A 23,771-nucleotide genomic window follows, 5' to 3' on the forward strand; every position below is an offset into this window, starting at 1 on the left:
TAGAAATGTCTGCCCCATCCTGCTGGAGCTGGGCACTGGGGCTTAGTAGGGCTGCCTTGATTTCACCCCCCTCTCTGTCACCTGTGCCCCCCTCCTCCAGGAGGCAGGCAGCATCTCCTGGGTGGTAGGTTTACTCTCTCCAGCTGTGTTCCAGCAGAATGTTTATGGAACATCCTGGATGTTTACAGGGGCTGAGGGGGCTGGGGCAGTCACATCCCCCTTGCCAAGAGATGATTCTCCATAGCCAATTTCCCCCATCTGTCTAGCTCAGTCTAGTCCCATTCTACAACCCCCTCTCCTCCTTGCCTCTTATTGGCCCTTCCATCATCTTCAAATGAAGCCAACCCCTGCCAGGGCCAAGAGCTGGGATTATCCCAATGGCCTTCTACCCTCTGGTTTCCACTTTCTGGGCCTCCTTCCCTACCAGATTGTTCCCTGTAGACAAAATCAAGTGCCCTTGATAATCCTGCTCCCTCCATCCCCCCCCCAAAAAAAAAAATCAGTGAGACTATAAGAAACAATCCCCAGCCATGGAGATAGGTTTCATGGGGCCATCCAAACTCTTTCTCCATTATGTTGACTGACTATGGTTTTGTGACACAGCTGGGGGATTAAAACTCAGTCTGAGGCCAAGGTCAGGGCCTAGTCTGGAATGAGTTAGGTCATGGGGTTAGCCTTTCTGGTCTTTTCCTGTCTCTGCTCCCTGCCCTGCTCCATACACCATCATCACAACCTTGGTTATCTCCAGAGCCTAGTCCAGGCAGTGACATTTTGCCTCTTAACTTGACTGAATGAGCATCCAAATTGACCTCAGTCACCTCTGAAGGCTCTCTATCAACCTATCTTGACCCACTGGGCTAAGGAGAACAGCCTAACTATTGAGTATAAAAAACACACAGGTTCATTTACATGTTAATTAAGCCACCTGTGCTTGGGGCCTCTAGTGGTGATAATTGGGTAGAAGCCCTAGTAATTGACTTTGGCCCCAGGATGACTGAAGATACCTGCCTGACCCCCACCTCCATCTCCCTCCACCCTCATCCACTTGATTCTTTTTGCTTGATGGGTCTCTTCTTATCAAGGTCTAACATGCTATTCTGAGGATGGCACAGTTCCTCAGGAGAGCATGTCTAATGTCCTCTCTCTGATCTCCCTGTTCTCCCCTCCAGCCTGGAAAGCTCAAAAGGTCTTGCTGACTGGTAAGAGAAAGAGAACCCAGGAAGCCTAGCTCCCAGCTCAGCACCACCTCACTCCTTCCTTCCCCTATTCAAAAGGAAGGCCTATATAGACTCAGAGATTTAGGGGATAGGCAGGGTATGAGGGGGAAGAGCAGAGGCATGAAGTGAAGGGAACAGAGTTAAGGGGAGTCACAGGATCCTAGGACTGAAAGACCCAACCCCTTCATTTTTCAAAGGAGGAAACTGAAAGCACAAAGTTTGTGTCTTTCTCGGTTGTACAGCCTGGCTGCACAATTCTGAAGGTTGAAGGAGGAAGGGGAGATACAGGGGGAACCTTTCTGTGCCCTCCATTTTCATCTTCATCCCACCTCCCTCTGACCTTCTGACAGAACCTAGAGAGGTCATATAGGCAATCAGGAAACACAACAATTGACATTTCTGGCCCTATAAACACCCATAAAATGGAAGACTGGGGGAGGGAGGAACAGGAAAGACTGGATGGAGAAGGGCAGAGGGAGCTTCCCAAGCACTACAGGAAGGCAGCTTTCCTGAGGTACAAGGCTGTCTGGAGCCAGCCAGGGTCAGGCAGAGGAGGATGGGCTCTGGGGAGAGCTTGGTGCTTTCTGGGAAACTCTGCTCAGGCCCCTCCCCTTCCCCCATTCCCTTCTCCAGAAAGTCAGTTGGGAGAGCCCTTCCAAGTCACCTAGTCCCTCATTCCACTGAGGAGGAAACCAAGCCTTTCCCACTCTCCTGCATCTCTCCCCTTTTCTCCACTCACATATCCTGGACCTTAATTTGAACTTTTATCACCTGATCTAATACAAATACCTCCTAATAGGTCTCCTAGTTTCCATTCCCTCCTTTCCCCAATCTAGTCTCCAAACAGCTGTTAAACTGATATTCCTAAAACAAGAGATCGGACACAGTCAGGGTCCCCTACTTCATTTAATTGAACTTCAGTGACTCCCTGTTAATGTCTCACATCAAATTCAAACTGGCTTAGCTTTTAAGAGACCCTCCACAATTGGGTTCCCACCACCTTTCTAATCCTATTTCATATTACATCTCTACACATAATCTCTCTTTTGGCCAACCTAACCTGCTAGCTGTTCCCCATATAGGATGATGTTCCAGCATCTCCAACTGATCTACCCTAATATGTACAAATGGTCCCTCCACATCTGGAATGTACTCCTTCTAAACCTACACCCCTTGAAATCACTAGCTTCCTTCAAGGCACAATTGAGGGGCTAGCTTTCACATATCCCCCTACTTTTTAGAACATTCTCTCTCTCTCTCTCTCTCTGTCTCTCTCTCTCTCTCTCTCTCTCTCTGTCTCTCTCTCTCTCCCCCCCTTCTCTAAGAATATTTTTATTTTATTTTTTTCTTCGTTACATGCAAAAACAATTTTTTAACATTTGAGGCTTTTTTTTATTTTAAGATACAAATTCCTTCTTTCGTTCCTCCTTGAGAAGGCAAACACTTTGAGATAAATTATACACTGCAATCTTGTAAAACAATTTAATTTGAACTATGTTGCCTCAAAAAAGAAAAGAAATAGTATCTTTCTATCTATATTCAGACTCCCATCAATTCTTTCTCCAGAGGTGAATGGCATTTTTCATCCTGAATCCTTTGAAATTATCTTTGATCATTGTATTGTTGAGAAGAGTTAAATCAATCACAGTTCAATGTTGTTACAATGTTGCTATTACTATGCACAGTGTTCTGGTTTTGCTCACTTCACTTTTTATCCGTCTCAAGGAAGTCTTCCCAGGTTTTTCTGAAACTGTCCTACTCATCCTTTCTTATTTTTTTATTTTTTATTTCTTTAGTTTTTGCAAGGCAATGGGGTTAAGTGGCTTGTCCAAGGCCACACAGCTAGGTAATTAAGTGTCTGAGGTCGAATTTGAACTCAGGTCCTCCTGACTCCAGGACCGGTGCTCTATCCACTGTGCCTGCCACCTAGCCGCCTCCTCATCATTTCTTATAGCACAGTTGTATTCAATCACAACCATAGGCCGTAGCTTGTTCAGCCATTCCCCAACTGATGGTCATAACCTTCAATTTCCAGTTCTTTGCCACCACAAAAAGAAGCAGCTTCTTTTAAAATTACTTTGGTGATACTTTGTTCCTGTGTGTATATGGGCTCACCCCCACCCCCACCCTCCATAGGATGTAAGCCTCTTGAAGTCAGGAACTGTTTGATTTTTTTTTTTATAAAAGAAAGATTTTATTTATTTTGAATTTTACAATTTTCCCCCTAATCTTGCTTCCCCCCCCCCCCCCCCCACAGAAGGCAGTCTGTTAGTCTTTACATTGTTTCTATGGTATACATTGATCTAAGTTGAATGTGATGAGAGAGAAATTATATCCTTAAGGAAAAAAAATAAAGGATAAGAGATAGCAAAATTACATAATAATAGGAATGTTTGGGTTTTTTTTTAAATTAAAGGTAGTAGTTTTTGGTCTTTGATCAAACTCCATAATTCTTTCTCTGGATACAGATGTATTCTCCATCTCAGATACCCCAAAATCGTGCCTGATTGTTGCACTGATGGAATGAGCAGGTCCATTAAGGTTGATCATCACCCCCATGTTGCTATCAGGGTGTACAATGTTTTTCTGGTTCTGCTCATCTTGATCAGCATCAGTTCATGCAGATCCCTCCAGGCTTCCCTGAATTCCCATCCCTACTGGTTTCTAATAGAACAATAGTATTCCATGACATACATATACCACGGTTTGTTAAACCATTCCCCAATTGAAGGACATTCACTTAATTTCCAGTTCTTTGCCACCACAAACAGGGCTGCTATGAATATTTTTGTACAAGTGATGTTTTTATCTTTTTTCATAATCTCTTCAGGGTATAGACCCAATAGTGGTATGCTGGATCAAAGGGTATACACATTTTTGTTGCCCTTTGGGCGTGATTCCAAATTTCTCTCCACAAAGGTTGAATGAGTTCATGGCTCCACCAACAATGTGTTAGTGTCCCAGATTTCCCACATCCCTTCCAAGATTGATCATTGTCCTTTCTGGTCATATTGGCCAGTCTGAGAGGTGTGAGGTGGTACCTCAGTGATACTTCAATTTGCATTTCTCTAACAAGTAGTGATTCAGAACAGTTTTTCATATGACTATGGATGGCTTTGATTTATTCATCTGTAAATTGCCTTTGCAATACATTTCTTTTGATCTTGGTTATGGTGGTTTTGTCTGTGCAAAAACTTTAAAATTTAATGTAATCAAATTGTCTAGTTTGTTTTTGATGATGTTCTCCATCTCTTCCTTGGTCATAAACTGCTTCCATTTCCATAGATCTGACAGGTAAACTATTCCTTGATCTCCTAGTTTGCTTATAATATTGTTTTTTTATGTCTAAATCCAGTATCCATTTTATTTTTTTTTATAATCTCCATAACCTAAGACTGCCTTGCACATAGTAGGCATATAATGAATGTTTGTTCAATTGAATTTGAGTCCAGAGAATTGATAGGATCTGCCCCAGCTCATACAGTAAGCTTATGCCAGACTCCATAGCCCTGCCTTTGGGCAGGTGTTCTTTCAACTTTGGCAAATTTGTACTTGGGCACCCTTGAGTGCATGTGGTGTGTCACTCTGGCTGTGACAAAGAAGAAGCTATCTGGGGCTGAGAGCTGGTGGGAAGGGGCAGAGGGGAAGGGGGGTTATTTATTAAAGATCTGCTGTGTGCTAAGTTCTTGACAAGTTTCATCTCATTTGATTTAGTCTCATTTGACAACTTGGTTTGTCCCTGTGCACCAGATATTGAGGTCTTGCCTCTTCTACTGGCCCTTTGCCTTCTGGAGCCCTATCTCATCCCATAGAATCTTACCTACCCTATCAGCTTAGCCTTGAGGGATGGCAGGCCCTTCCTCCCTTCAGCCAGGATTCTACTTCTGATGAGACATTTGCAGGATATTTGCAGTTTGGGCTATTTGGGTGAGGTGGAAGGGAAGGAAAGATTGCCTTCTAAGATATTGACTTCCCAGAGCATGTAGAGCCTAGACTTATCCTTCATGCTCCCCCTCTGGGTTGCCACCCTGTAGGGATTTATCAGAAGCTTCCCCAGTTTAATCTCCAGAGTCTCCTTTGGGGCTATGAGCTATGGTTTGACTCAGCATTCTCTTCTTCCAATCCTGGGAGAGGGAGCTGATTTTCTAGGGCCAGGACTTAGGAAAGGATAGTGTCTGCCTGTGTATCTTCTCATTGTAGAGTGGGATGAGAGAGAGAGACAGAGACAAAGAGACAGTGAGTTAGAATCTGATTCTACCCCTGGTCCTCACCTTGAGATCTCACCTGGCTTGAGTACTCAGTTGAAAGGCCCAGGGGAGGGTAGCTCCTATTTTCCCCCCTCCCCATTCAGAAAGGTGGCAGCCTAGGGTAAGGAAGGGGTTCAAGCTGCCAGACTTTGGCCAGGGGGGCCGGGACCTTCCGGGCTGTGGAGCTCATTAAAAAGGGATTAGGCAGGAGGCCAGTGGGGGCAATGGGGGTTCATCCCAGGCTCCTTCCTGCTGGGGGCGGGGCCTTGTTAGGGGCCTCCGACCCTAATGAGCTGTTGGCTCCTTAGGGCAGTCAGGGGTGGGGGCTCAGCAGTGCCAAGATTCTCCCCCCAAGAACCCTGACAAAGGTAGGAGGATCAGGGAGCCTGTGGAGACAGTTCCCAGGCCCTTGGAGTGGAACTGGGCCACGTCTGCCCCAGTGGAGGAGGTCCCAACAATTCCTCAGATGTAGCTTACAGTCTCTAAGCAGACAGATGTGGCATGGAGCTAGCTAGACCTCAGGACACCTGGTTCCTTGTCCCAGTTCTGACACACTTGTTTTGTGACATGGGATAGTTCCTTCCCCTTCTCTGGGCCTCTGTGGTCCCATCTATAAAATGGAAGACTCATAGTTTCTATCATACCTCTGCTTCCTTCCCACTGTAATAGATTTACCCTGGTTTAAGATTAGGATTTGAGGTTCTTGGGTTCCTTTCTTAGCTCTGTTGTTGATGCCACTCAGCCCTAGTTTCCCCCCATGATAGAAATTCATTTCTCCCTCCCCCCCCCCATCTCTACACCTGCTCCCATATCTGTCACTTATAATCTCTTCCCCCTCCCCACCCCCCAGCAACTGGGGGCAGAGGTCATACGTAGCCTAGTCCTTCCCCATTCCTCCCCAAATCCCTTCTCTCTGGTCTAGAGATTAGGGAGGGTGAGACTTTGGGGAAAGGGTCAGGGGTCAGTGTGTGGGCTTCAAGGGCCTGTCCATCATGCTTAAGGCCTGTCAGCCTCAAGGCTGAGGGGGAGTGACTGCTGTCCATCAGGGCCAACCAGCCTCTCCAAGGCTTTTGTGGCCCTCTAAATGAGGGGGTGGGGCCGCCCACCTCTGCTCCTGCCTCCTGGTGGTTCCAGAGCTCCTTCTCTGTCCTCTCCCCAGGAGGCTTCCATCCTTCCATCCTGGAAAGAGGCAGCAGAGCGGGGGACTAGGGGCCTGGCCTTGAGGGCAGCCTTTGTTAAGGGATGGGTGGGAGGGTGGGGGGTGCATCCTTTCTCTCTGACATCTGCCATCCATTCCATTGTCTCTTCTCAAGCCTTGGCTTTGGGAACTGTGGTCCCCATTCTGCCAATGAGGTAAAGGAACTCACCAACAAGTTATCTTCTGTATTCATAACCAGCCTTTCCACCTCCACTGCTCTCCCCTCTCATCCATTCCTCCTGAAATACTAGTTTACAACCTAATTTGCTATTCAAATAAAATCTCAGAACCTTGGGATCTCCTCTGCAACATTCTTCACACACTGTCCTGTCTCTGCTTGGAAGCTGCCAATTCTGTTTTAGGACAGCTGAGATGATTAGGAAGCATTTACTTATGTGGATTTGAAATCTTCTTTTCAGTCACCTCTGTCCGTTGACCCCACTCTGCCCTTTGAGATCAAGTCAAATCAGTGAGTCTAATCCTACAACTTGCATATGCTAGCACCCTCCATATGTCTGAAGCCAGGTACCATGCCTGTCTAGATACTAGAGTCATCAGACTCTTTCTGGGAGACTCAACCTCCCAAATCCATCCCCACATGGCCAAACCTCACATGCTTCAATATCCAGAACTAAGTCCAACTTTTCAGCATTTTCTCTCACATGGGGTACCCAGACTCAAACCCAAGCTCTGAGATATAGCTGACCAGGGCCAAGCCTTCAGCTAATCTACCAGCTCAAGGCCTCCCTAGTCAGAACTGGACTGAGTGAAGTCCATAGGAGGTGCCCAGGTGGCAGGATGGGAAGTTGGAAGGTCTTCTGACAAGATCTGCCTATGTCTGTCTTTTTCCTTCTTTCCTCTCATTCTGGCCCTTTCCCCAGCTAATTGGCATAGTAGATAGAACACTGGCCTTGGAGTCAGGAGGATGGGAGTTCGAATCCAGCCTCAGGTATTTACTAGCTGCATACCTTGGGCAAGCCCTTATTGCCTCGAATCCAGAGTTTTCTCTAGTCATCCTGATTCCTATCTGGCCTCTGGACCCAAATGACTCTGGAGGAGAAATTGGGGCTAGTGACTTAATACTATACCCCTCACTCAAATCCAGTTCATGTGCTTGTCATCTCCCTGATGTTATGGTCTTCTTTGAGAATGAAGTACAGCCATTATCATGATCACAGCTACCTGGAATGCCCTTAAGCTATCTTCCACTCCACACAGTCCTTCTCAGTCCCACCTCTTCTGGGAAAGCCTTCCCATATTGCCCCAGTCTACTGGTCTCTGTCTCCTCTGGAGCCCAGCCATAGCCAGAGCCTGTACCTCACACACTTGTCATCTCTCCCTTGACAGTCCCTGGTCTCAACAATTAAACTTTCATGGGACAGTGAAAAGAATGTTGTGGGGCCTGGAGACCACAATTAAACTTCTGCTATAATACTTAACTGGAAGACTGGGCAAATCCCTTTGTCTGAAGGTCTGTTTCCTCATCTGTAAAATAAGGATTATTATCAAGAGCTAATGTGAGGAAAACTCTGTGCAAAATGTTAAAGTGCTGAGGAAATGAGCGCTCTTGTTTTCATCATTATTTATAAAGCCCTTTCCTTGTGGCAAACCTTGTAGACTAAGGAGTTGGAGGCAGGGAGACCTACCGGAAAGAAAGATTGGCAGTGCATCTGAGTGTGATCCTTAGGAACTTATTTCCCCTCTCCAAGCCACTTTGCAGTATTTTGTAAACCTTAAAATCCTTAAAGACAATAGGAAAATTATTGCTACTGGGTCATTTTCATATATACATTATTATTATTATTATTATTATTATTATTATTACTACTATTATTATTATTTAGGATTTTTGCAAGGCAAATGGGGTTAAGTGGCTTGCCCAAGGCCACACAGCTAGGTAATTATTAAGTGTGAGGCCAGATTTGAACTCAGGTACTCCTGACTCCAGGTCTGGTGCTCTATCCACTGCGCCACCTAGCCACCCCCATATACATATCATTATCTCTATTTTTCAAGAGGAGCCCAAAGCTCAGGAAAGGAAAAAGAGGGTCACCTAGCTGGAAAGTGCCCCCCAATCTCTTGGGTTCTCATTCAGGTCTCTCCCTGATCCTTGTTGCTGCAGGAGAAGCCTGGAGGCCTCATGGTTGGTTGGGTGAGAGGACAAAGGCATTGCCTGGGCAGGAGAAGCTCACCCAAGCGGGTACTTCTGCCAGGCTGAGTTGGCTGAGGATGGGTGGAGAGAGTTGTTTGGCAGGTACCACGAACAAAAAAGAAAAAAGTTTCCGGACCGGAAAAGGTGTTTTCTCCTGTTGCTCGGATGAGTGGAAATGAACCTTTCCTTCCATTGATGACGAAAATTCCCCTACGCTCCTGTGGCTTCCAAAGCTCAGACTCAGGCCCAGGCCCAGATACCAGCACTGGCCTCACTAACCATCCCTCTTCTGTTTATTATCTTTCAAAGTCATAAAAGTTTTCACTTTCAATTTTGTTTGAAATTTGATTTCATCACTTTCTGTGGACAGAGGCCTGGGTTACCCTGTGACCTTGGGTCAGTTGTGGCATCATAGGATTTTGAGCTGGTTGTGACTCTAGAGATAGAGAAACTGAGGCCCAGGAAAAGTTCAAAGGTTTATGGAATTTGGAACTTGGAAAAGATTTTAGATGTTACCTGGTTAACTGAGGTCTGTAAACCTAATATTGTTTTGTTTTGTTTTGTTTTGTTTTAGGTTTTTGCAAGGTAAATGGAGGTTAAGTGGCTTGCCCAAGGCCACACAGCTAGGTAATTATTAAGTGTCTGAGGTCGAATTTGAACCCAGGTACTCCTGACTCCAAGGCTGGTGCTTTATCCACTGTGCCACCTAGCTGCCCCATAGAGGTCTTAACCTAATGCAACTGAGTCTGTGCAATTAGGTAATTGAATATTAACCCACACACCCTCTGTGATGATTGGGGTTCATTAACATATCATATGATGTGGGGGGGATCATATTAGGGGCATGTCATGGAATGGGTGGACCTCTTAGATTATAACTCAAACTTGTGAGAGCCTATCAGAATCCAAGAGGGAGGGGAAAGAGTTTCTGAAGACCATAAATTACCTGAAATTTTAACACCAGTTCGTGCCTCATGTCCACTGCACCATCCAGCTGCCCTGTAAACCTAATGTAAAAATATTGTAATGCTTATTTTATTTTCTTATACTTGTATTTTATTCTATGCATTTAAAAGCATGATGATGGGGGCGGCCAGGTGGCACAGTGGATAGAGCACCAGCCCTGGAGTTAGGAGTACCTGGGTTCAAATCTGGCCTCAGACACTTAATAATTACCTAGCTGTGTGACCTTGGGCAAGCCACTTAACCCCCATTGTCTTGCAAAAAAACCTAAGGAAAAAAAGCATGATGATGGCTAACATTTTTACAATGCCAGGCATTGTTTCAAAAGTTTTATAATTATCTCATTTTATCTTCATAACCCTGAGAGAGAGAGAGAGAGAGAGAGAGAGAGAGGTCCTATTATTTTCATTTTACAAATGAGGAAATTGAAGCAACAGAGGTTAAAGGACTTGTCTAGAATCACACAGCTAGCAAGTGTCTAAGGTCAGATTTGAACTCAAATCTTCCGGACTCTAGGCCTGGTGCTTTATTCATTGAATCACCTAATTGCTTCTAAGCTGTCCATAGGCTTCAGCATAGTGCCAACGTATGTATGGAGGAGTTAATGACACAAAAACATTTCAGAATCCCTCATCTAATTGGGGGGGGCACAGCTAGGTGAAGCAGTGGGTAGAGCACCAAGTCTAGAACCAGGAAGAACTGAGTTCAAATGTGGCTTCAGACATTTACTATCTGTGTGACTCTAGGAAAGTCAATTAACCCTGTTTTCCTCAGTTTTCTCAACTGTAAAATGGGCTACAGAAGGAAATGACAAACCACACCAGTATTCTTGCCAAGAAAACCCCAAATGGACCACAAAGAGTCAAACGCCACTGAAATTACTGAACAATGACCACACCAACATCTAATGAAAACCCCTTATGATCAGGGTGTTTGCCCCTGGTTAGTGCTAAGCTAGCATTTGGAATTGAGTCTTTTGAGTTCAAGTGTCCACTATACTCTGCTGCCTACACTCTTCCTTTCTGGGCCCCTGTTTCCCTCTCCTTAAAAGGAGGAGTTGAGCCATATGGCCTCTAGGATCCTTTCTAAGCCATCAAGAAAAGATGTTAGAGAAATGGTGGATTCCTTTTTCAACTTGAATATGGTGGACAATGTGACCCAATTCTGTAGTTTGATGCTTCTGAATCTCCTTGGATTCCTGAGTCCCTCTTCCTCATTTCACAAACCCATTTCTGGATATGAAAGGGCTACTTCTAGCCATGCATTTCTGTATTAGTGTCACTGGCCTTGGAGCCCCCAGAGAAAGGGCAGACAGAGCTTGAACCTTGGAGATCCAACACTTGGACCTTAGCCCAGCCTGGCCCACTTTAAGGAAGATCTGGCCCAGTAGGCCTTCCTCTCCTTCCATCCCCCTTCATGATGCAGTCCTATGTCCCTGAGGCTGTAAGAGAGGGGAACGTGCAAAGCTCCAGTTGTACTGGGGGAAAGCAAGACTGAGTCAACAGTAGTAAGCCTCTCCCTACTTCCTCCTGATCCCTAAGGGTTCTCTCTGGAGGAGTCATCTTTCCTGCCCCTTTCCTCTTCATCATCTTCACCACCATCAGCATCTGTGCCAGAGAGCAGTGATAGTGGAGAGAGCTTTAGACAAAGGTGACACTTAACTTTGTGGCCATGGGCATGTTACAGCTTCTCGGGCTCAATTTTCTCACCTCTAAAATGGTCATAAAAAGTTTTTTGCACTACCTGCACTATGGAGATGCTGTGAGGAAAGTACTTAGTAATCGAAACAGGACTTGGTCTTATTAGTATTGATTGTCTGGGGCTTTTTCTTGACTGTGGGGGTTCCAGGTGAGAAGAGATTGAATATTCACCAGGGCTTGTGGCCCTCCAGAGTTCCAGGATTGGGAAAAATAATTAGTGCTGCCCACCAGTTCCCACCCCCTAAGGAATCCCTCCTGAGTCCATGGCATCCCTGAGAGAGAGGGCTGAAAGGTCAGCATCTTTCTACCTTTGGTCTCTGGCTGCCCACCCTAGCCCCAGGATACCAGGTTGGCAACATTCCAGGGATAGAGTCGGGGGGAAAGAAGGGTTCAGAGGCCTGAGAAATGTCACCAGCATCTTGTCAGGTTTTTGAAACTGGAGCCAAGAAACCATAAACAAAGCAGAGTCCCAGCAAAACTCTCAGAATGGTACTACTTCCACAGGCCCTGTCTGCACTCCCTGGAGGAGATATGTATAACCTGGATCAAATATACCCCTAAACAACCCAGACTCTTAAGCATGGGAAAGCAGCCCCCTGGGGAAAAGGCTTCCATTGCAATTCATGGCATCACATCCTGTGACATAGTCATTGAGATCACAGCTAGTGGGGGTGGAGGGCTCCTATCCCACTGAGTCACCCTCTCCTGACGTCCCCACTCTACTCATCTTCCTCCACCTGGGCTTATAGAAGTGGGGGTGGAAGGGGGGGGGGAGCAGCAGTAAGAGAAGGCTGCCTAGTCTCAACTTTGCTGAGCTACCTTGGACAAGTCCCTTTCTGGGCCCTCTATTCATTTTTAGTCAAAATGACCCTCATCCTGTCTCTTGTACCAGGCTGTTGCAGAGCCATGGAAAGAAGGCATGGGAAAGCCCTTTTATGAGCCTGCAAGTGGCCATGGGCTGTATTCTTTAATACTCTAACAGTTGGACATCAATACAAATCAACGGACTTGCTCAGTAACTATTTACATTTCAGTTCATTTAAACACATCAATTATCATAAAGCTACTTCCGGCCTAGGCTTTAAGTCTCCCTCCGGATTCTTTGTCCCATTCTTTCCTATTCACTGTTCCTGTCCTAGGGCCTGAGCTGGTGTGAGCTCCTTTCTTCCTGTCCTCCCCTACCGGCCTCCCCCCCTCCCCGGGCATTATTTCATAAAGCTCTTTCCAGATTCCTTTGTATTCTTAGTACTTGGTAGATATGGTAGATATGGTATTACACTTCACTCATGGACCACGATTTACTGAACCATTTCCCTAATTTGAGACCCTTAGACTGCTTGACTCCCATTTATTTTTATTTTTATCTTTACAGTTTCATATAATGCTATTGTGAAAATCTTTGAAAGGATGGACTGTTTTGCTTCTGAATATACTTGTAGGGAATAGTCTCAACAATGAGTTATTAGGTCAAGGGGCATGATTATTTTTGTAATTCTTACTGTGTGCTGACAGATTCTCTCCAAAAAGATTCCTTAAGTTTGCAATTCTCAAGTGGCAGGACTATGAAAACAACCAGGCAGCTCGTTTCAGGATCAGATACAATAGTACCCCAGTCCATTAGGATGCTGACAATTCTAACAATGTAGGTCTCTGAGTCCTGGGGTGCAGGTACACAAGGAATGAAGAAGCCGAGCCTGAGAAGTTCCTTATTAGCTGATGGAGACAAGTTCTCGCTTAGCTGGGCAGACGTAGATTCATTTGGGGTGGGTCAGGGTGGTTGGAAGAGAGAAGGCAGGCATGAAAGCAGACTCTCCTATTATTCATCTAGGCTCCTGTGCTCAGGATTTTGCTCTTCCTAGGCCTTAGTTTTCTTGCCTGAGTTATAGAAACTGAAGGGACCTGGTCTGTGAAGGACCCGGTAGGATCCCTACAAATGCAGTAGATAGGATGACTCATTGGATGTGGTCATGACATGAGGGCCTCATGACTTCCAGTCCCAAATCCCAGAGACCTGCAGGGTTAACTGGCTTCCAGTTGTGTCCCTTAGAATGAAAATGGTGAGAGTAGAGGAGAGAGGGGAGAAAGAGAGACCAGAGAGACAAAGACAGAGAGAAGAGAAAGAGGAGGAGGAGGATAAAAAGAGAGATGAAGGGAAGAGAGAAAGAAGGAAAGAAAGAGAAAGAGAAAGAAAGGAAAAAAGAAAGAATATGTGTGTGTGTGTGATGGAACATAAGATAAAGAAATAGAAAGTGGCTTTGGAGATGGAAGGACTTGCAGGAAAAGCCTTGTACAGGAGGTGGCGTTCATGCCTTATAGAAAGTCTCGAATTCCAAGAATTAGTGAGAAGGGAGAAGATTCTGGATTTGGGGGTGCACAGTGAGTGTACAGAGGTTCCAGAATCAGGAGCTAAGTTATGGATGGGAACGACAAGTGGACTGATTTGACCAGGACATAAAATTCACAATAGGGAGTTATATGAATCAGTCTATAAAAATAGATTGGAATTAAATGTCAAACAGAAATGCATTTTATCTTAGAAGCAATTGGGAGCCATTGAACCTTTTTGGGTTAGAGAGTAACAGTCAGATTTGTGCTTTAATATCACTTTGACAGTTGTGTAAAGGATGGATTAAAGAGAGATGAGACTTGAGCCAGGAGGCCAATTAGAGAGTTATTAAAATAGTTTAAGTGATAGAAGATGAGAGCTTGAAATAGGGAGGAGGTAGATGGAGCCCTGAAAAGAATACTAGTCAAGGAACCTGGATTCAAGTCTTGCCACTCCATTTGCCATTTATTATGTGGCCTTATACAAATCACTTACATTCTCACACCTCAGCTTCCTCTTTTGTAAGATGAAGACTTTGGATTAGATGGCCTCTAAGGTTACTTATGGCCGATCTTGTGACTATGTCCTTCTGTTTTTCTGTAATCCTCCATCTATCTGTCTGTCTCTATCCCTCCATCCGTCTCTGTATCCCTCCATCCATCTATCTGTCTGTGTTCCCAGCAGCGAGTTCCTCTCATGATGTGTTCCTCACTTTCCCTGTCTCCCAGAAAACCCCCAGTCCCAGTCCCAGCTCCAAGCCCTGCAGGCATGGGCAGGGGGGGTGTTTTGGGGGTGGGTGGGAGACCTTCTCCCATCCTATCTATAAATAGTCTAGCCCAGGCCGGCTTTCCCGCCTCCTGGGTGACCTCCAGCTGGCAAGGCTGGCTTCCTCTGGCTGCTTCCCCATTTCTGGCTATTTAGTTTCTTGTCACCACAATCTTGGTTAGGGAGGGGTCACAGGGGGTGGGAGTGGGTAGGAGCTTGGTCCCAGGAGAAATCCAGTCCAGCTGACCAACAGGTGACTGGCCAGGACTTCAGAGGAACCGACTGACTGGGCAGAGGAGAGGGGCTCAATTGGAGAAGATTATCTTTGATCCCTTTCCCAGACCCAGGTCATTTTGTCCATTCCCCTGCCTTAGCCTTGCCTCTATGACCTTGCAGCTTTTGGCTGCTGGCATTCTAAGAGAGGGATATAGACTCCAAGGTCAAGGGGAGTTCTGGATGCTGGGGGAATACATTCTCCAGAAGTTTTGGATGCTAGGGGCAATAGGTTCTCTAAGAGTTTATGTGGATGACCTTGAAAGCATTGAAATCTGGTTCTTCTGAGTTGGCTCCCAGGAAAAGTTTGCCCCACCCCTTGTGTTCTTACCCTTGGGGTCCCCTTGGAAGGAATGGGGGTGGAGAAGATTTGGGCAGGATCCTGGCCAACCCAAGAGACAGCTGCCTGGCAAGGAAAAGTGACCTTGGGCAGTGGGGAATGATGGAATGGGATATGAAGAATGGAAAGAGGGGAGACAGGACTTATTCCCTCCTTTGCTCTGGGAGTCCAGGGGTAATGCTCCCACCCACCCTCATTCCTTAAACACTCCAAAGCCCAACCCCAAAAACTGGAGTTGGTATGCAGTATTGAAGGTTTCTGCCTTGCTTAGAAATGGAACCACGGGTCAGAGCTGGGAGCTCTTTAGAATCCTGCCTCAAACAGTTGAGGTGGGCCACTGGTCCATGAGGTTAAGAAACAGTCTCAGGGCCTCTGGGTCTTCCTTTCCTGTCCAGGGTTATCTCCATAGATTTGGCAAAGACTTCCATTCACAAAATGGGGTGGCCAAAAGATTAGGGTAGACACTGTGTTATCTCATAAGTTCCATGGGATTTAGAGTAGTCAAGAAGGGAGGACTCATCTAATGCCAACAAGTGAGAATACTGAGCCTTGGGAAAATTATTGGATATGACCAGGGTCATAGTGAGCCTAGAGTCAAACTTAGGTCTAAAGCATCACTCTTTCCACCTTCGGGGCTTGGAGCTCCTTGGCCAAATAGCCCGTGTTGGTCCAGCAAACATCACCAAACTTACCCTCATGGACTGGCCAGAGGGGAAAGCTGGATTTTCTTCCCTTGGATTAGGAATTCCCTCAACAAAGCTATATACCAAGGGTGCTGCCTGTATATGTCACATGAACCATGTTCCAGGTTCCAGTCTGGACACCTATAGAAGTCCTGGCTTCCATCTGGTTCTGACCTTATTTAGCTTCGAATATTCATGACCTTCATTGTACTTTTCTCTCTCTCTAACCATGCAGATAAAAATAAGGTCTCTGAGGGGGGAATAGGAAGGTTTGAGTGATATTGCCCTCCCCTCTAAGATGGAATCCCAGGCAGCAATGAACAAAACACCAAGGGGGAAGTCTTAGTGGCCTACCTGGAGAGAGTTGTCATGGGACAAGGAGTAAGAATAGGGTCCCTGGTGATCAATAGTTGTCTTCTTCCTTTTCTTCTTCATACTTGCTCTCCATATTTTTCCTCTGCTGGGGTTTCACAGAACATGATGAAGTTTCCAAAGAACTTTCTTCAGGACCATACTCTGTGAGTTAATAGTTAATGCAAATATTATAGTCCTTATATTCCAAACAAGGAAGCCATCCATGGAGATGAACTTGTCTAGGGCCACACAATATGTACAGAGCAGAACTAGAATGAGAATGCAATACACTTGACTCTGGCCATCTTTGTTTCTGCTGTGTCTGTTCTGGTGGTCCTGGGCAAACAAGGCTTCTCTTGGGACTCTTACTCAATTTGAGAAGGGTCTCCATACTTACTCTTCCTGTTGAGAAGCCTTTCCTGATCCCTCTGACTGCTAATTTTCTGCCTACCTTCCCTAAATAATCTATCCATTTTATAATTTTCTCTTCATATATATTTATGTATATATAAATATGTAACACAATATATTCTGTATGTATATGTGAATACTATACAATACTGCATTGTTATACATATATGTGTATGTATGTGATATATTACATATACATATATGTGTGTATAAATATACATGCATGTTTGGAATATTCCAGAAATCTTAGTGAAACTTTAAGCTATCAAAAGCTTAAAATTCCACTAAGACTTTTGGGATTGATCTCTCTCTCTCTCTCTCTCTCTCTTTCTCTCTAGCTCTCACTCCCTCTTTGTCACACACGCACACACACACACATGCTTACCTGGTGATAATTAATAATAATAATAATAATAATAATAATAACAACAACTTTTATTTATATATCATTTTAAAGCATTTCATATATATTTTCTCAATGGATCCTCATAACACTCTTGTGTGGCACGTGCTCCTGTTACCTCCATTTTACAGATGAGGGAACTGAGTTAAATGATTTGCCCAGGATCACACATCAAACAAGAGTCCAATGTTGAATTGCTGGAATTTATTTCATTTTTGTCTTTGTGTATCTACAGCGCCTAGCACAGAGTAGGCATTTTGATAAATGGCTGTGGGTTGCTATTCCATTGTCCTGAAGCTATTTCACTAGCTCTTAGATCTTCTGGGGCTAAGTATTGTCCTTTCCTGTTGTCTGACAGAAGGGACCCTCAGAGAACTCCTTCATTTCACAGACAGGGAAACAGACCCAGAGAGAAGTAACTTAGTCAAGGTCACAGTTAGTTCATTAATCTTCCACTGACAGAGTCCTTTGCCTAAGAGTTAAAAATGATGGTCCCCAGCTCATGGAACTGAGTGCTCTTGGAGGGTGGGGGGCAGGGTGGCATAGCTTCCACTAAGTATGATACAAGGTAGGGAATGATGGGAATATGGGAGAGACCCAGAACGTTCTGGGTTGATCTGAGGTGAGAGATGCATTTTGACCTGGAGACATCAACAAAGGTATCTTAGAGGAAGAGTTACCTGAGCTAGGCTACCTTTAAAAAAGGTGGAGGAAGTTTGTTGTAACAGGAAGGGAGAGGATGAAGTTGTAGAGTGCTCATCGGCCCTGACTGAAACATGAGTGATCAAATTGAGATAGGGCAGGTGAAGTCAAGCTAGAAAGATAGTGGGGCAGCTAGATGGTACAGTGATTAGAGTACTGGCCCTAGAGTCAGGAGGACCTGAGTTCAAATGTGACCTCAGGTACTTAATACTTACCTAGCTGTATGACCTTGGGCAAGTCACTTCATCCTATTGTCTTGCAAAAATTAAAAAAAAGAGTGCTTTAAAGTTTGCCACATGTTTTACATAAATTAGGCCATTTGGTCCTGGCAGCAACCCTAACTAGGTGGGTTCTACTGTTGTCCCCATTTTACAGATGGGGGAAACTGAAGCTAAGGGAATTTGAGCAATTTGCCTAAGTGACTAAAGCAGGAATTGCTTTTAAGGCTTACCAACTACAGGTAGCAAAGAGTATCATGGGGATTCAGACCCAGAATCTTGGACTTCCACTGTGGCCCATCCTCATCCAGAGGGCCCTGGAAGGGCAGTGGTATGGAAAACAGAAGGAAGTTTGGCATAGTGGGTAGAGGGTTAAACTTGGAAATCAAAAAGACCTGGTTCAAATCCCACTTCTAAAACTTAGCAACTACATGAACCTGGACAAGTCAAACTCTGAGTCCCAGTTTGTCTATAAAAAGGGGATAATAACAATGAGAAATACCCTTGGTGCCTATCTCACAGGATTATTGTGAGCCTTCAATGAGGTAATGCTAATCGAAGATTCCAAAAACTTCAAGCCTTTGTCTGCTCCTGAGAGCATGGAGGTGATGCCAATTCCAAAACCGGGTTGAGGCCTCCGCCCTTCAGTCTTGGCCAACCTGAACTAAAAAGTTCTTCCTTGAAGTTCAGCACTGAAAATGAAAGAGAGCTTGGGAACAAGCCCTGGCTCAGGGGCTGGACTGCCTTGGAGTCTAGCAGCTGGGCATCTGACTGCCCTACCCCCCCCCAAAATCTAGGTGAAGAACAGGTTGGAGTTGTTAGACCAGACTCTGGGATTGGTTGGGGGGAGGTGGTCCTTGGGGTGCTGATGATGAGGGGAGGCCGCCAGGGGAAGTCAGACTCCCCAGCAGTGGAAACAGGTCTGGCAGCATGTGGTCGTGGGGGGGGGGGGACTGAAGCCGACCTGGGGGTGCCAGCCATCTTCTAGGTGTGGCAGAGGCTCAGGGAGAGGAGGAGAAGAGGAGAGGAAAGAGACCCATAGGCATTGCAGGCAATCCAGGGGCATCTAGATAGAGCTCCTTTTTACACAGTGATTTGCTTGTTATCTCCATGAGATTGTAAGTTCCTGGAGGACAGTGATTATTTTTTGCCCCTTTTTGCATGCTTAATATTTATTGTGGGGGCCCTAGACCCTGAGGGGATCCTTGGCCAAGGTTGAGCAGTCAACAGGTTTGCCAATTCCCAAAGGGGCAGGAAGGTGGTATCCCAGTCCTGGCAACTACCCTGAACTCACTGGACTCAACCTTTAGGTCCTTCACTTCATGAAATGGATGTCTCTGGCACTGGTGGAGGAGGTGGATGAACCTTGGAGACTGGAGCTCTGAACAAAAGTCCAGGGTTCATCCCCAGCTATTCCCCTACCCTGCCCTGGGTGGCCTCTTCCCAACCTCCCACAATATTTATTCATTGGTACCCCCTTCACCAATCCCCAATGCTCTCTGGGACTATTGAGGGCTCTGGATCCAGAGAGGTCTTATCGCTAGAAAGTCTGTCCTCAGCTTCCTCCTCTCCCATGGCTTAGCTTGTCCTGTCCTTATCCTGGTCTCAGTTTTCTCATGTGTAAAATGAGGAGATTGGATGAAATTATCTCAGAGATCCCTTTTAAACTCTAAATCTTGTGCCTCTTTGAGTACAGTGAGTGTGATAGGGCAGTAGGCAGTGAGCTGGCTGCTCTTTAACCCCTGAATGCCCATAAAGACCTTTGATGCAGCTGTTAGGTTAGGGTGGGGACCCTCAGCCCTTTTATCCTGAATTTCCAGGATCTGGGCTGATGGGGTTGAGATGGATGATGAATCAAGGATTTGGCCCGGAGGTGTGGCCCTGCCCATCCCAACTTCCTTCTCCCCAGTCAGGCCCTGGCGCCATGACCTCCTTACGCTATCCTCAGGAGAGGCTGCAATTTCTGGGGTTGGGTCACTCCCAGCTGAGGACAAAGGGGCAGAAAAAGAGGTTGGGTGGGCCCCAGAAGTCTTGGAGACATAACCTAGAAGAGAGAAGGGAGAAGGGGCTTATTGACAGTGATCTGGGAGAGCTTCTGGTATGATTGGGCCTGGAAGTTGGGAAGAGGGCATAAATTGTTCTCCCCCCAACCCCGCCACATACACACCAAAGGCATAAGAGCCTGGATCCAGTTATAAGAGTCATGGGTTACACTGGAGAGGAGTGTGGTAGCTGGATCTGAGGTTTCAGCTATGTCAGCTGAACCAGTAGAGTAACCAGGACAGCTGACATCTAAGGGGAAGGGTGCCCTTCATCCCTGTTGTTCTGGAGATGCCAGGTCCTGCACCTAAAGCCTCCTGCTCTTCTGACAGCTCACCCCCTTGGGAGGGAAAGGCATCATTTCTTGAGGTCAAGAGACAGAGTTCATGTCAGTGGAAGCCAGGGGAGGAGGATAATGGAACTAGCCACCCCTTTCCTCCCCATGAATGTACCTATGGTTCAACTACTACACAGTGTTAGTATTAGACCTGGAATCACAAGGACCTGAGTTTGAATCATGCCTCAAACATTTATTAATTCTATGGGCAAGTGCATATAACTCTCTCAGCCTTAATTTCCTCATCTGTAAAATGGAGATAATAATGGTTGTTTAATAATAATTATTATTATTGTACCCGATAAAATACAACCTTTGTATCCTTACAGTTTGACATAAATATCAGTTCTCCTGATGATGATGACAACTATGATAGCATCATCTCTCCCAAGGCCTGCTTTCTTTCTCCAACCCTTAAGGGAACACAGGTAGACTCTTTGGGGAATTGTTCCCCCTCTCACCATCCAAATGAATTTTTCCTAGGCTCCAGGATTCCTGGGGCAGCTAGGTAGTACATTGATTGACCAGAGTCTTGGAAACAGGAAGACATCTAGCCTCAGGAAACTCACTGGCTGTGTGACCCTGGCCAAGTCACTTCACCCTATTGCCTGTTTCCTTATCTGTAAAATGAGCAGCAGAAGGCAATGTTGAAACCCCTCCAGTATTTTTGTCAGGAAAACCCCAAATGGGGTCAACAAAGAGTTGGACATGACTGAAATGACTCAACAACAACCCAAAGATTCCTAGTTGCAACTTGGAATTCAGCTAAACCTTGAAGAAATACTTCCTGTATCCTCAGGCCTCAAAGGGCCTTCTGTGCCCCTGTCTTCCTCAAAGGAGTTTAGAGGATGTGTGTATGTGCGTGCATGGGAAGGATGGGCTATGCTCTCCCAGCCCCCTACTCTGACTCATCTTCCCTGGAAATGGGTAGAAAGAGAGGGAGAGGATTTGACTTTTGGAGCTTTTAAGGGCAGGGATCCCCCAGCTTGAGGAGTCCCAAGGGTTCCATCTCCACTTTTTCTCCCCATTCTTAATGACTGGCCCCCCTCCCCATCCTGTGTCTTGCAGAGCTGAAGGCTACGGGTACTGCGCATTTCTTCAATTTCCTGCTGAACACGACTGATTATCGGATCCTGCTAAAGGATGAAGACCATGACCGGATGTATGTGGGCAGCAAGGATTACATCCTGTCCTTGGACCTCCATGATATCAACAGAGAACCCCTTATTGTAAGAGCAGGGCAGGGTGGGAAAACAGCATCAGGACTTCCTCCCCTAGGCAAACACGTGGGGAGCCCTGGCCTTCCGTTGCCCCAATACCTGGAAAGCATGCTCCAAGCCACCCCCATCCATAGCCCTCCACACCTCTGCCCTTAAAGGCTTCTAAGCCTGGCAGAATGACAAGGACCAAGAAGTCCAAGATAGATAGAGAGCTGGGGAAAGGTAGTATGTAGCTGGGATGCTGATTGATACCAACCTAACACCATCAGCTTGAGTGTGAATGTTGGGTATTGGGGGCCAGGGGGAAGGGAGATAGGAAAGAATATAAGATTATTCCTGATCTGATCCCCTGTCCCCAGACTCTGGCCTCATGACACATGTTCATGGAGTCTTGAGAGCTTGATGGAGGAGAGTCTCTGAATTGGGGTGGTTGGAATGAGAGTTTTAGAATCTGACTTTACTCTCCATCTCTGGCAGATCCATTGGGCAGCCTCCCCTCAGAGGATTGAGGAATGTGTGCTCTCGGGGAAGAACAGCAATGTAAGTATTGAAGGCTGAACCACTGGGGTGAAGAGTTGGGTAGATAGGGAAAGGAAGAGACATGGGTCCCAGATCATCCCCCTGGGCTGTGAAGCCCAAAGCCTTCAGCCCCTGAATCTCACAGCTTCTAACCCCTCAGACCTCCAACTCCCAATCTGTTGATTTTCTAGGTCCATCCCCAGGCTCTCAATCTCTCACTCCCTCAACCCTGACTTCATATTCCTCTCAAGGCTCCATATTCCTCTCAAGGCTCCATTTTCCAAATCCCCAAATGAGGCAGTCATTTAATATCAGATGACTGTATAATAATTTTGAAACCGGGGAACCCCTGATAAGCTCCCCCAACCAGCCAACTCTCACCTGCCTTCTTCTAAGCCTATGCCATCAGAGCTGACACGTCCCCTCAGACCAAGGGGCAGGAGGCAACTGGGACTCCCCTGGGGCTCCCTTCCTCCCTGCCCCCCTCCCCAGGAATCATTTCTTTACCTCCTCTTGACCCCCACATCAGCAGATCTGACTGTGAGTCGTGGCTTCACTACTCAGGATTACCTTGAGCAATTCCTTTCCTTTCTCTGGGAACTCAGTTTCCTATTCTGTAAAAAGACAATTTTGGACTAGATCTCTGAGATTTATTCCAGGCCCAATGTTCTGTGAGTCTGTGGGCACTGAGAGGGTGGGAGGAAAGCAGGGAAGAACTGGGGAGGAGGGGCAGGGCGGGGGGCTTTACAGATCCTCTTGTTCTTCTCTCCTCCATCAGGGGGAATGTGGGAACTTCATTCGACTCATTCAGCCCTGGAATCGGACACATCTGTATGTGTGTGGGACAGGTGCCTACAATCCCGTGTGTACCTATGTCAATCGAGGGCGCAAGGCACAGGTATAGCCCAGGGTCTGATTCCCCAGCCTCTGACCCTCGACGTTTGGCACTTGACCCTTTGAGTCCTGACCCCAAAAGCTTAGACCCCTGAACCCCTTTCCTTGATTCCTTCTTTCCCTCATCCATTCCCCACCAAGTGTGGCCCTAGGCCTGCCCACAATTCCCCAGACCCCTGAATCCTAGTCTCGCTCTGTCCCTTCTGATCCATGTTAGGTTTCTCTGAGTGCTCTTGGGCTGGATAAGAGAGGTGGGTAGCATTCCCATGCCCCTAGTACCGCCTCCTCTGTGGCTGCAAGGGAAGTCTTTGGGGCCCTAAATTCTAGGAACAAATTCCAAACTGATTCTGTACCACTCCAGGGACCAAGTGGCCCTACCTCAGGCCTTGGAGGAGAGGGAGATATCTTGATAGCCCCTGAGACATGTGAATCAACAGTGGGAAAGACGTTCAGGGAATGTGGGGAGTGGGTTGGGAAGCTGAAATTCTGGGTTTTCTCCTTTGCTATTGCCTACAACTGACTGGAGGGAGGGGATGTTGGATTTACTATGCCTCAGTTTCCCAGTGCCCCCGATTGTTGGGGGGTGTAGTGGATGAAGAAATTTCCCTAAAACAACTTTCTTTGGATGCAGATGAGCTCATCAATATTCATGTCAGTATATGAGGGGGGTCTTTGGGAGAGGGAACCCTGGGATGCCTCCTCTCCTTTCTCCCAACACCTGCCATTTTTGTCTCTCCTCACCCTTCTGCTTCTGCTTTCTTTCATCTCCATCTGGGCTCGGGTGGGCCCTGTGGCTCCTGTGTGTCCTG

General features: G+C 46.3%; 1 protein-coding gene across 2 annotated transcripts in view; it reads left to right on the forward strand.

Moving 5' to 3' along the window:
- The window catches only part of SEMA3F (semaphorin 3F), a 64,020-nt gene that overhangs the window by 26,044 nt on the left and 14,205 nt on the right, over positions 1–23,771 (forward strand). For both annotated transcript variants that reach the window (XM_074198000.1, XM_074198001.1), the window contains exons 3-5: positions 21,398–21,558; positions 22,027–22,089; positions 22,847–22,966. In XM_074198000.1, the coding sequence (XP_074054101.1) occupies positions 21,398–21,558; positions 22,027–22,089; positions 22,847–22,966 (344 nt within the window). The remainder of the gene's footprint in view (positions 1–21,397; positions 21,559–22,026; positions 22,090–22,846; positions 22,967–23,771) is intronic.

Source organism: Macrotis lagotis, chromosome 8 (genome assembly GCF_037893015.1).
Source record: "Macrotis lagotis isolate mMagLag1 chromosome 8, bilby.v1.9.chrom.fasta, whole genome shotgun sequence".
NCBI lineage: Eukaryota > Metazoa > Chordata > Mammalia > Peramelemorphia > Peramelidae > Macrotis > Macrotis lagotis.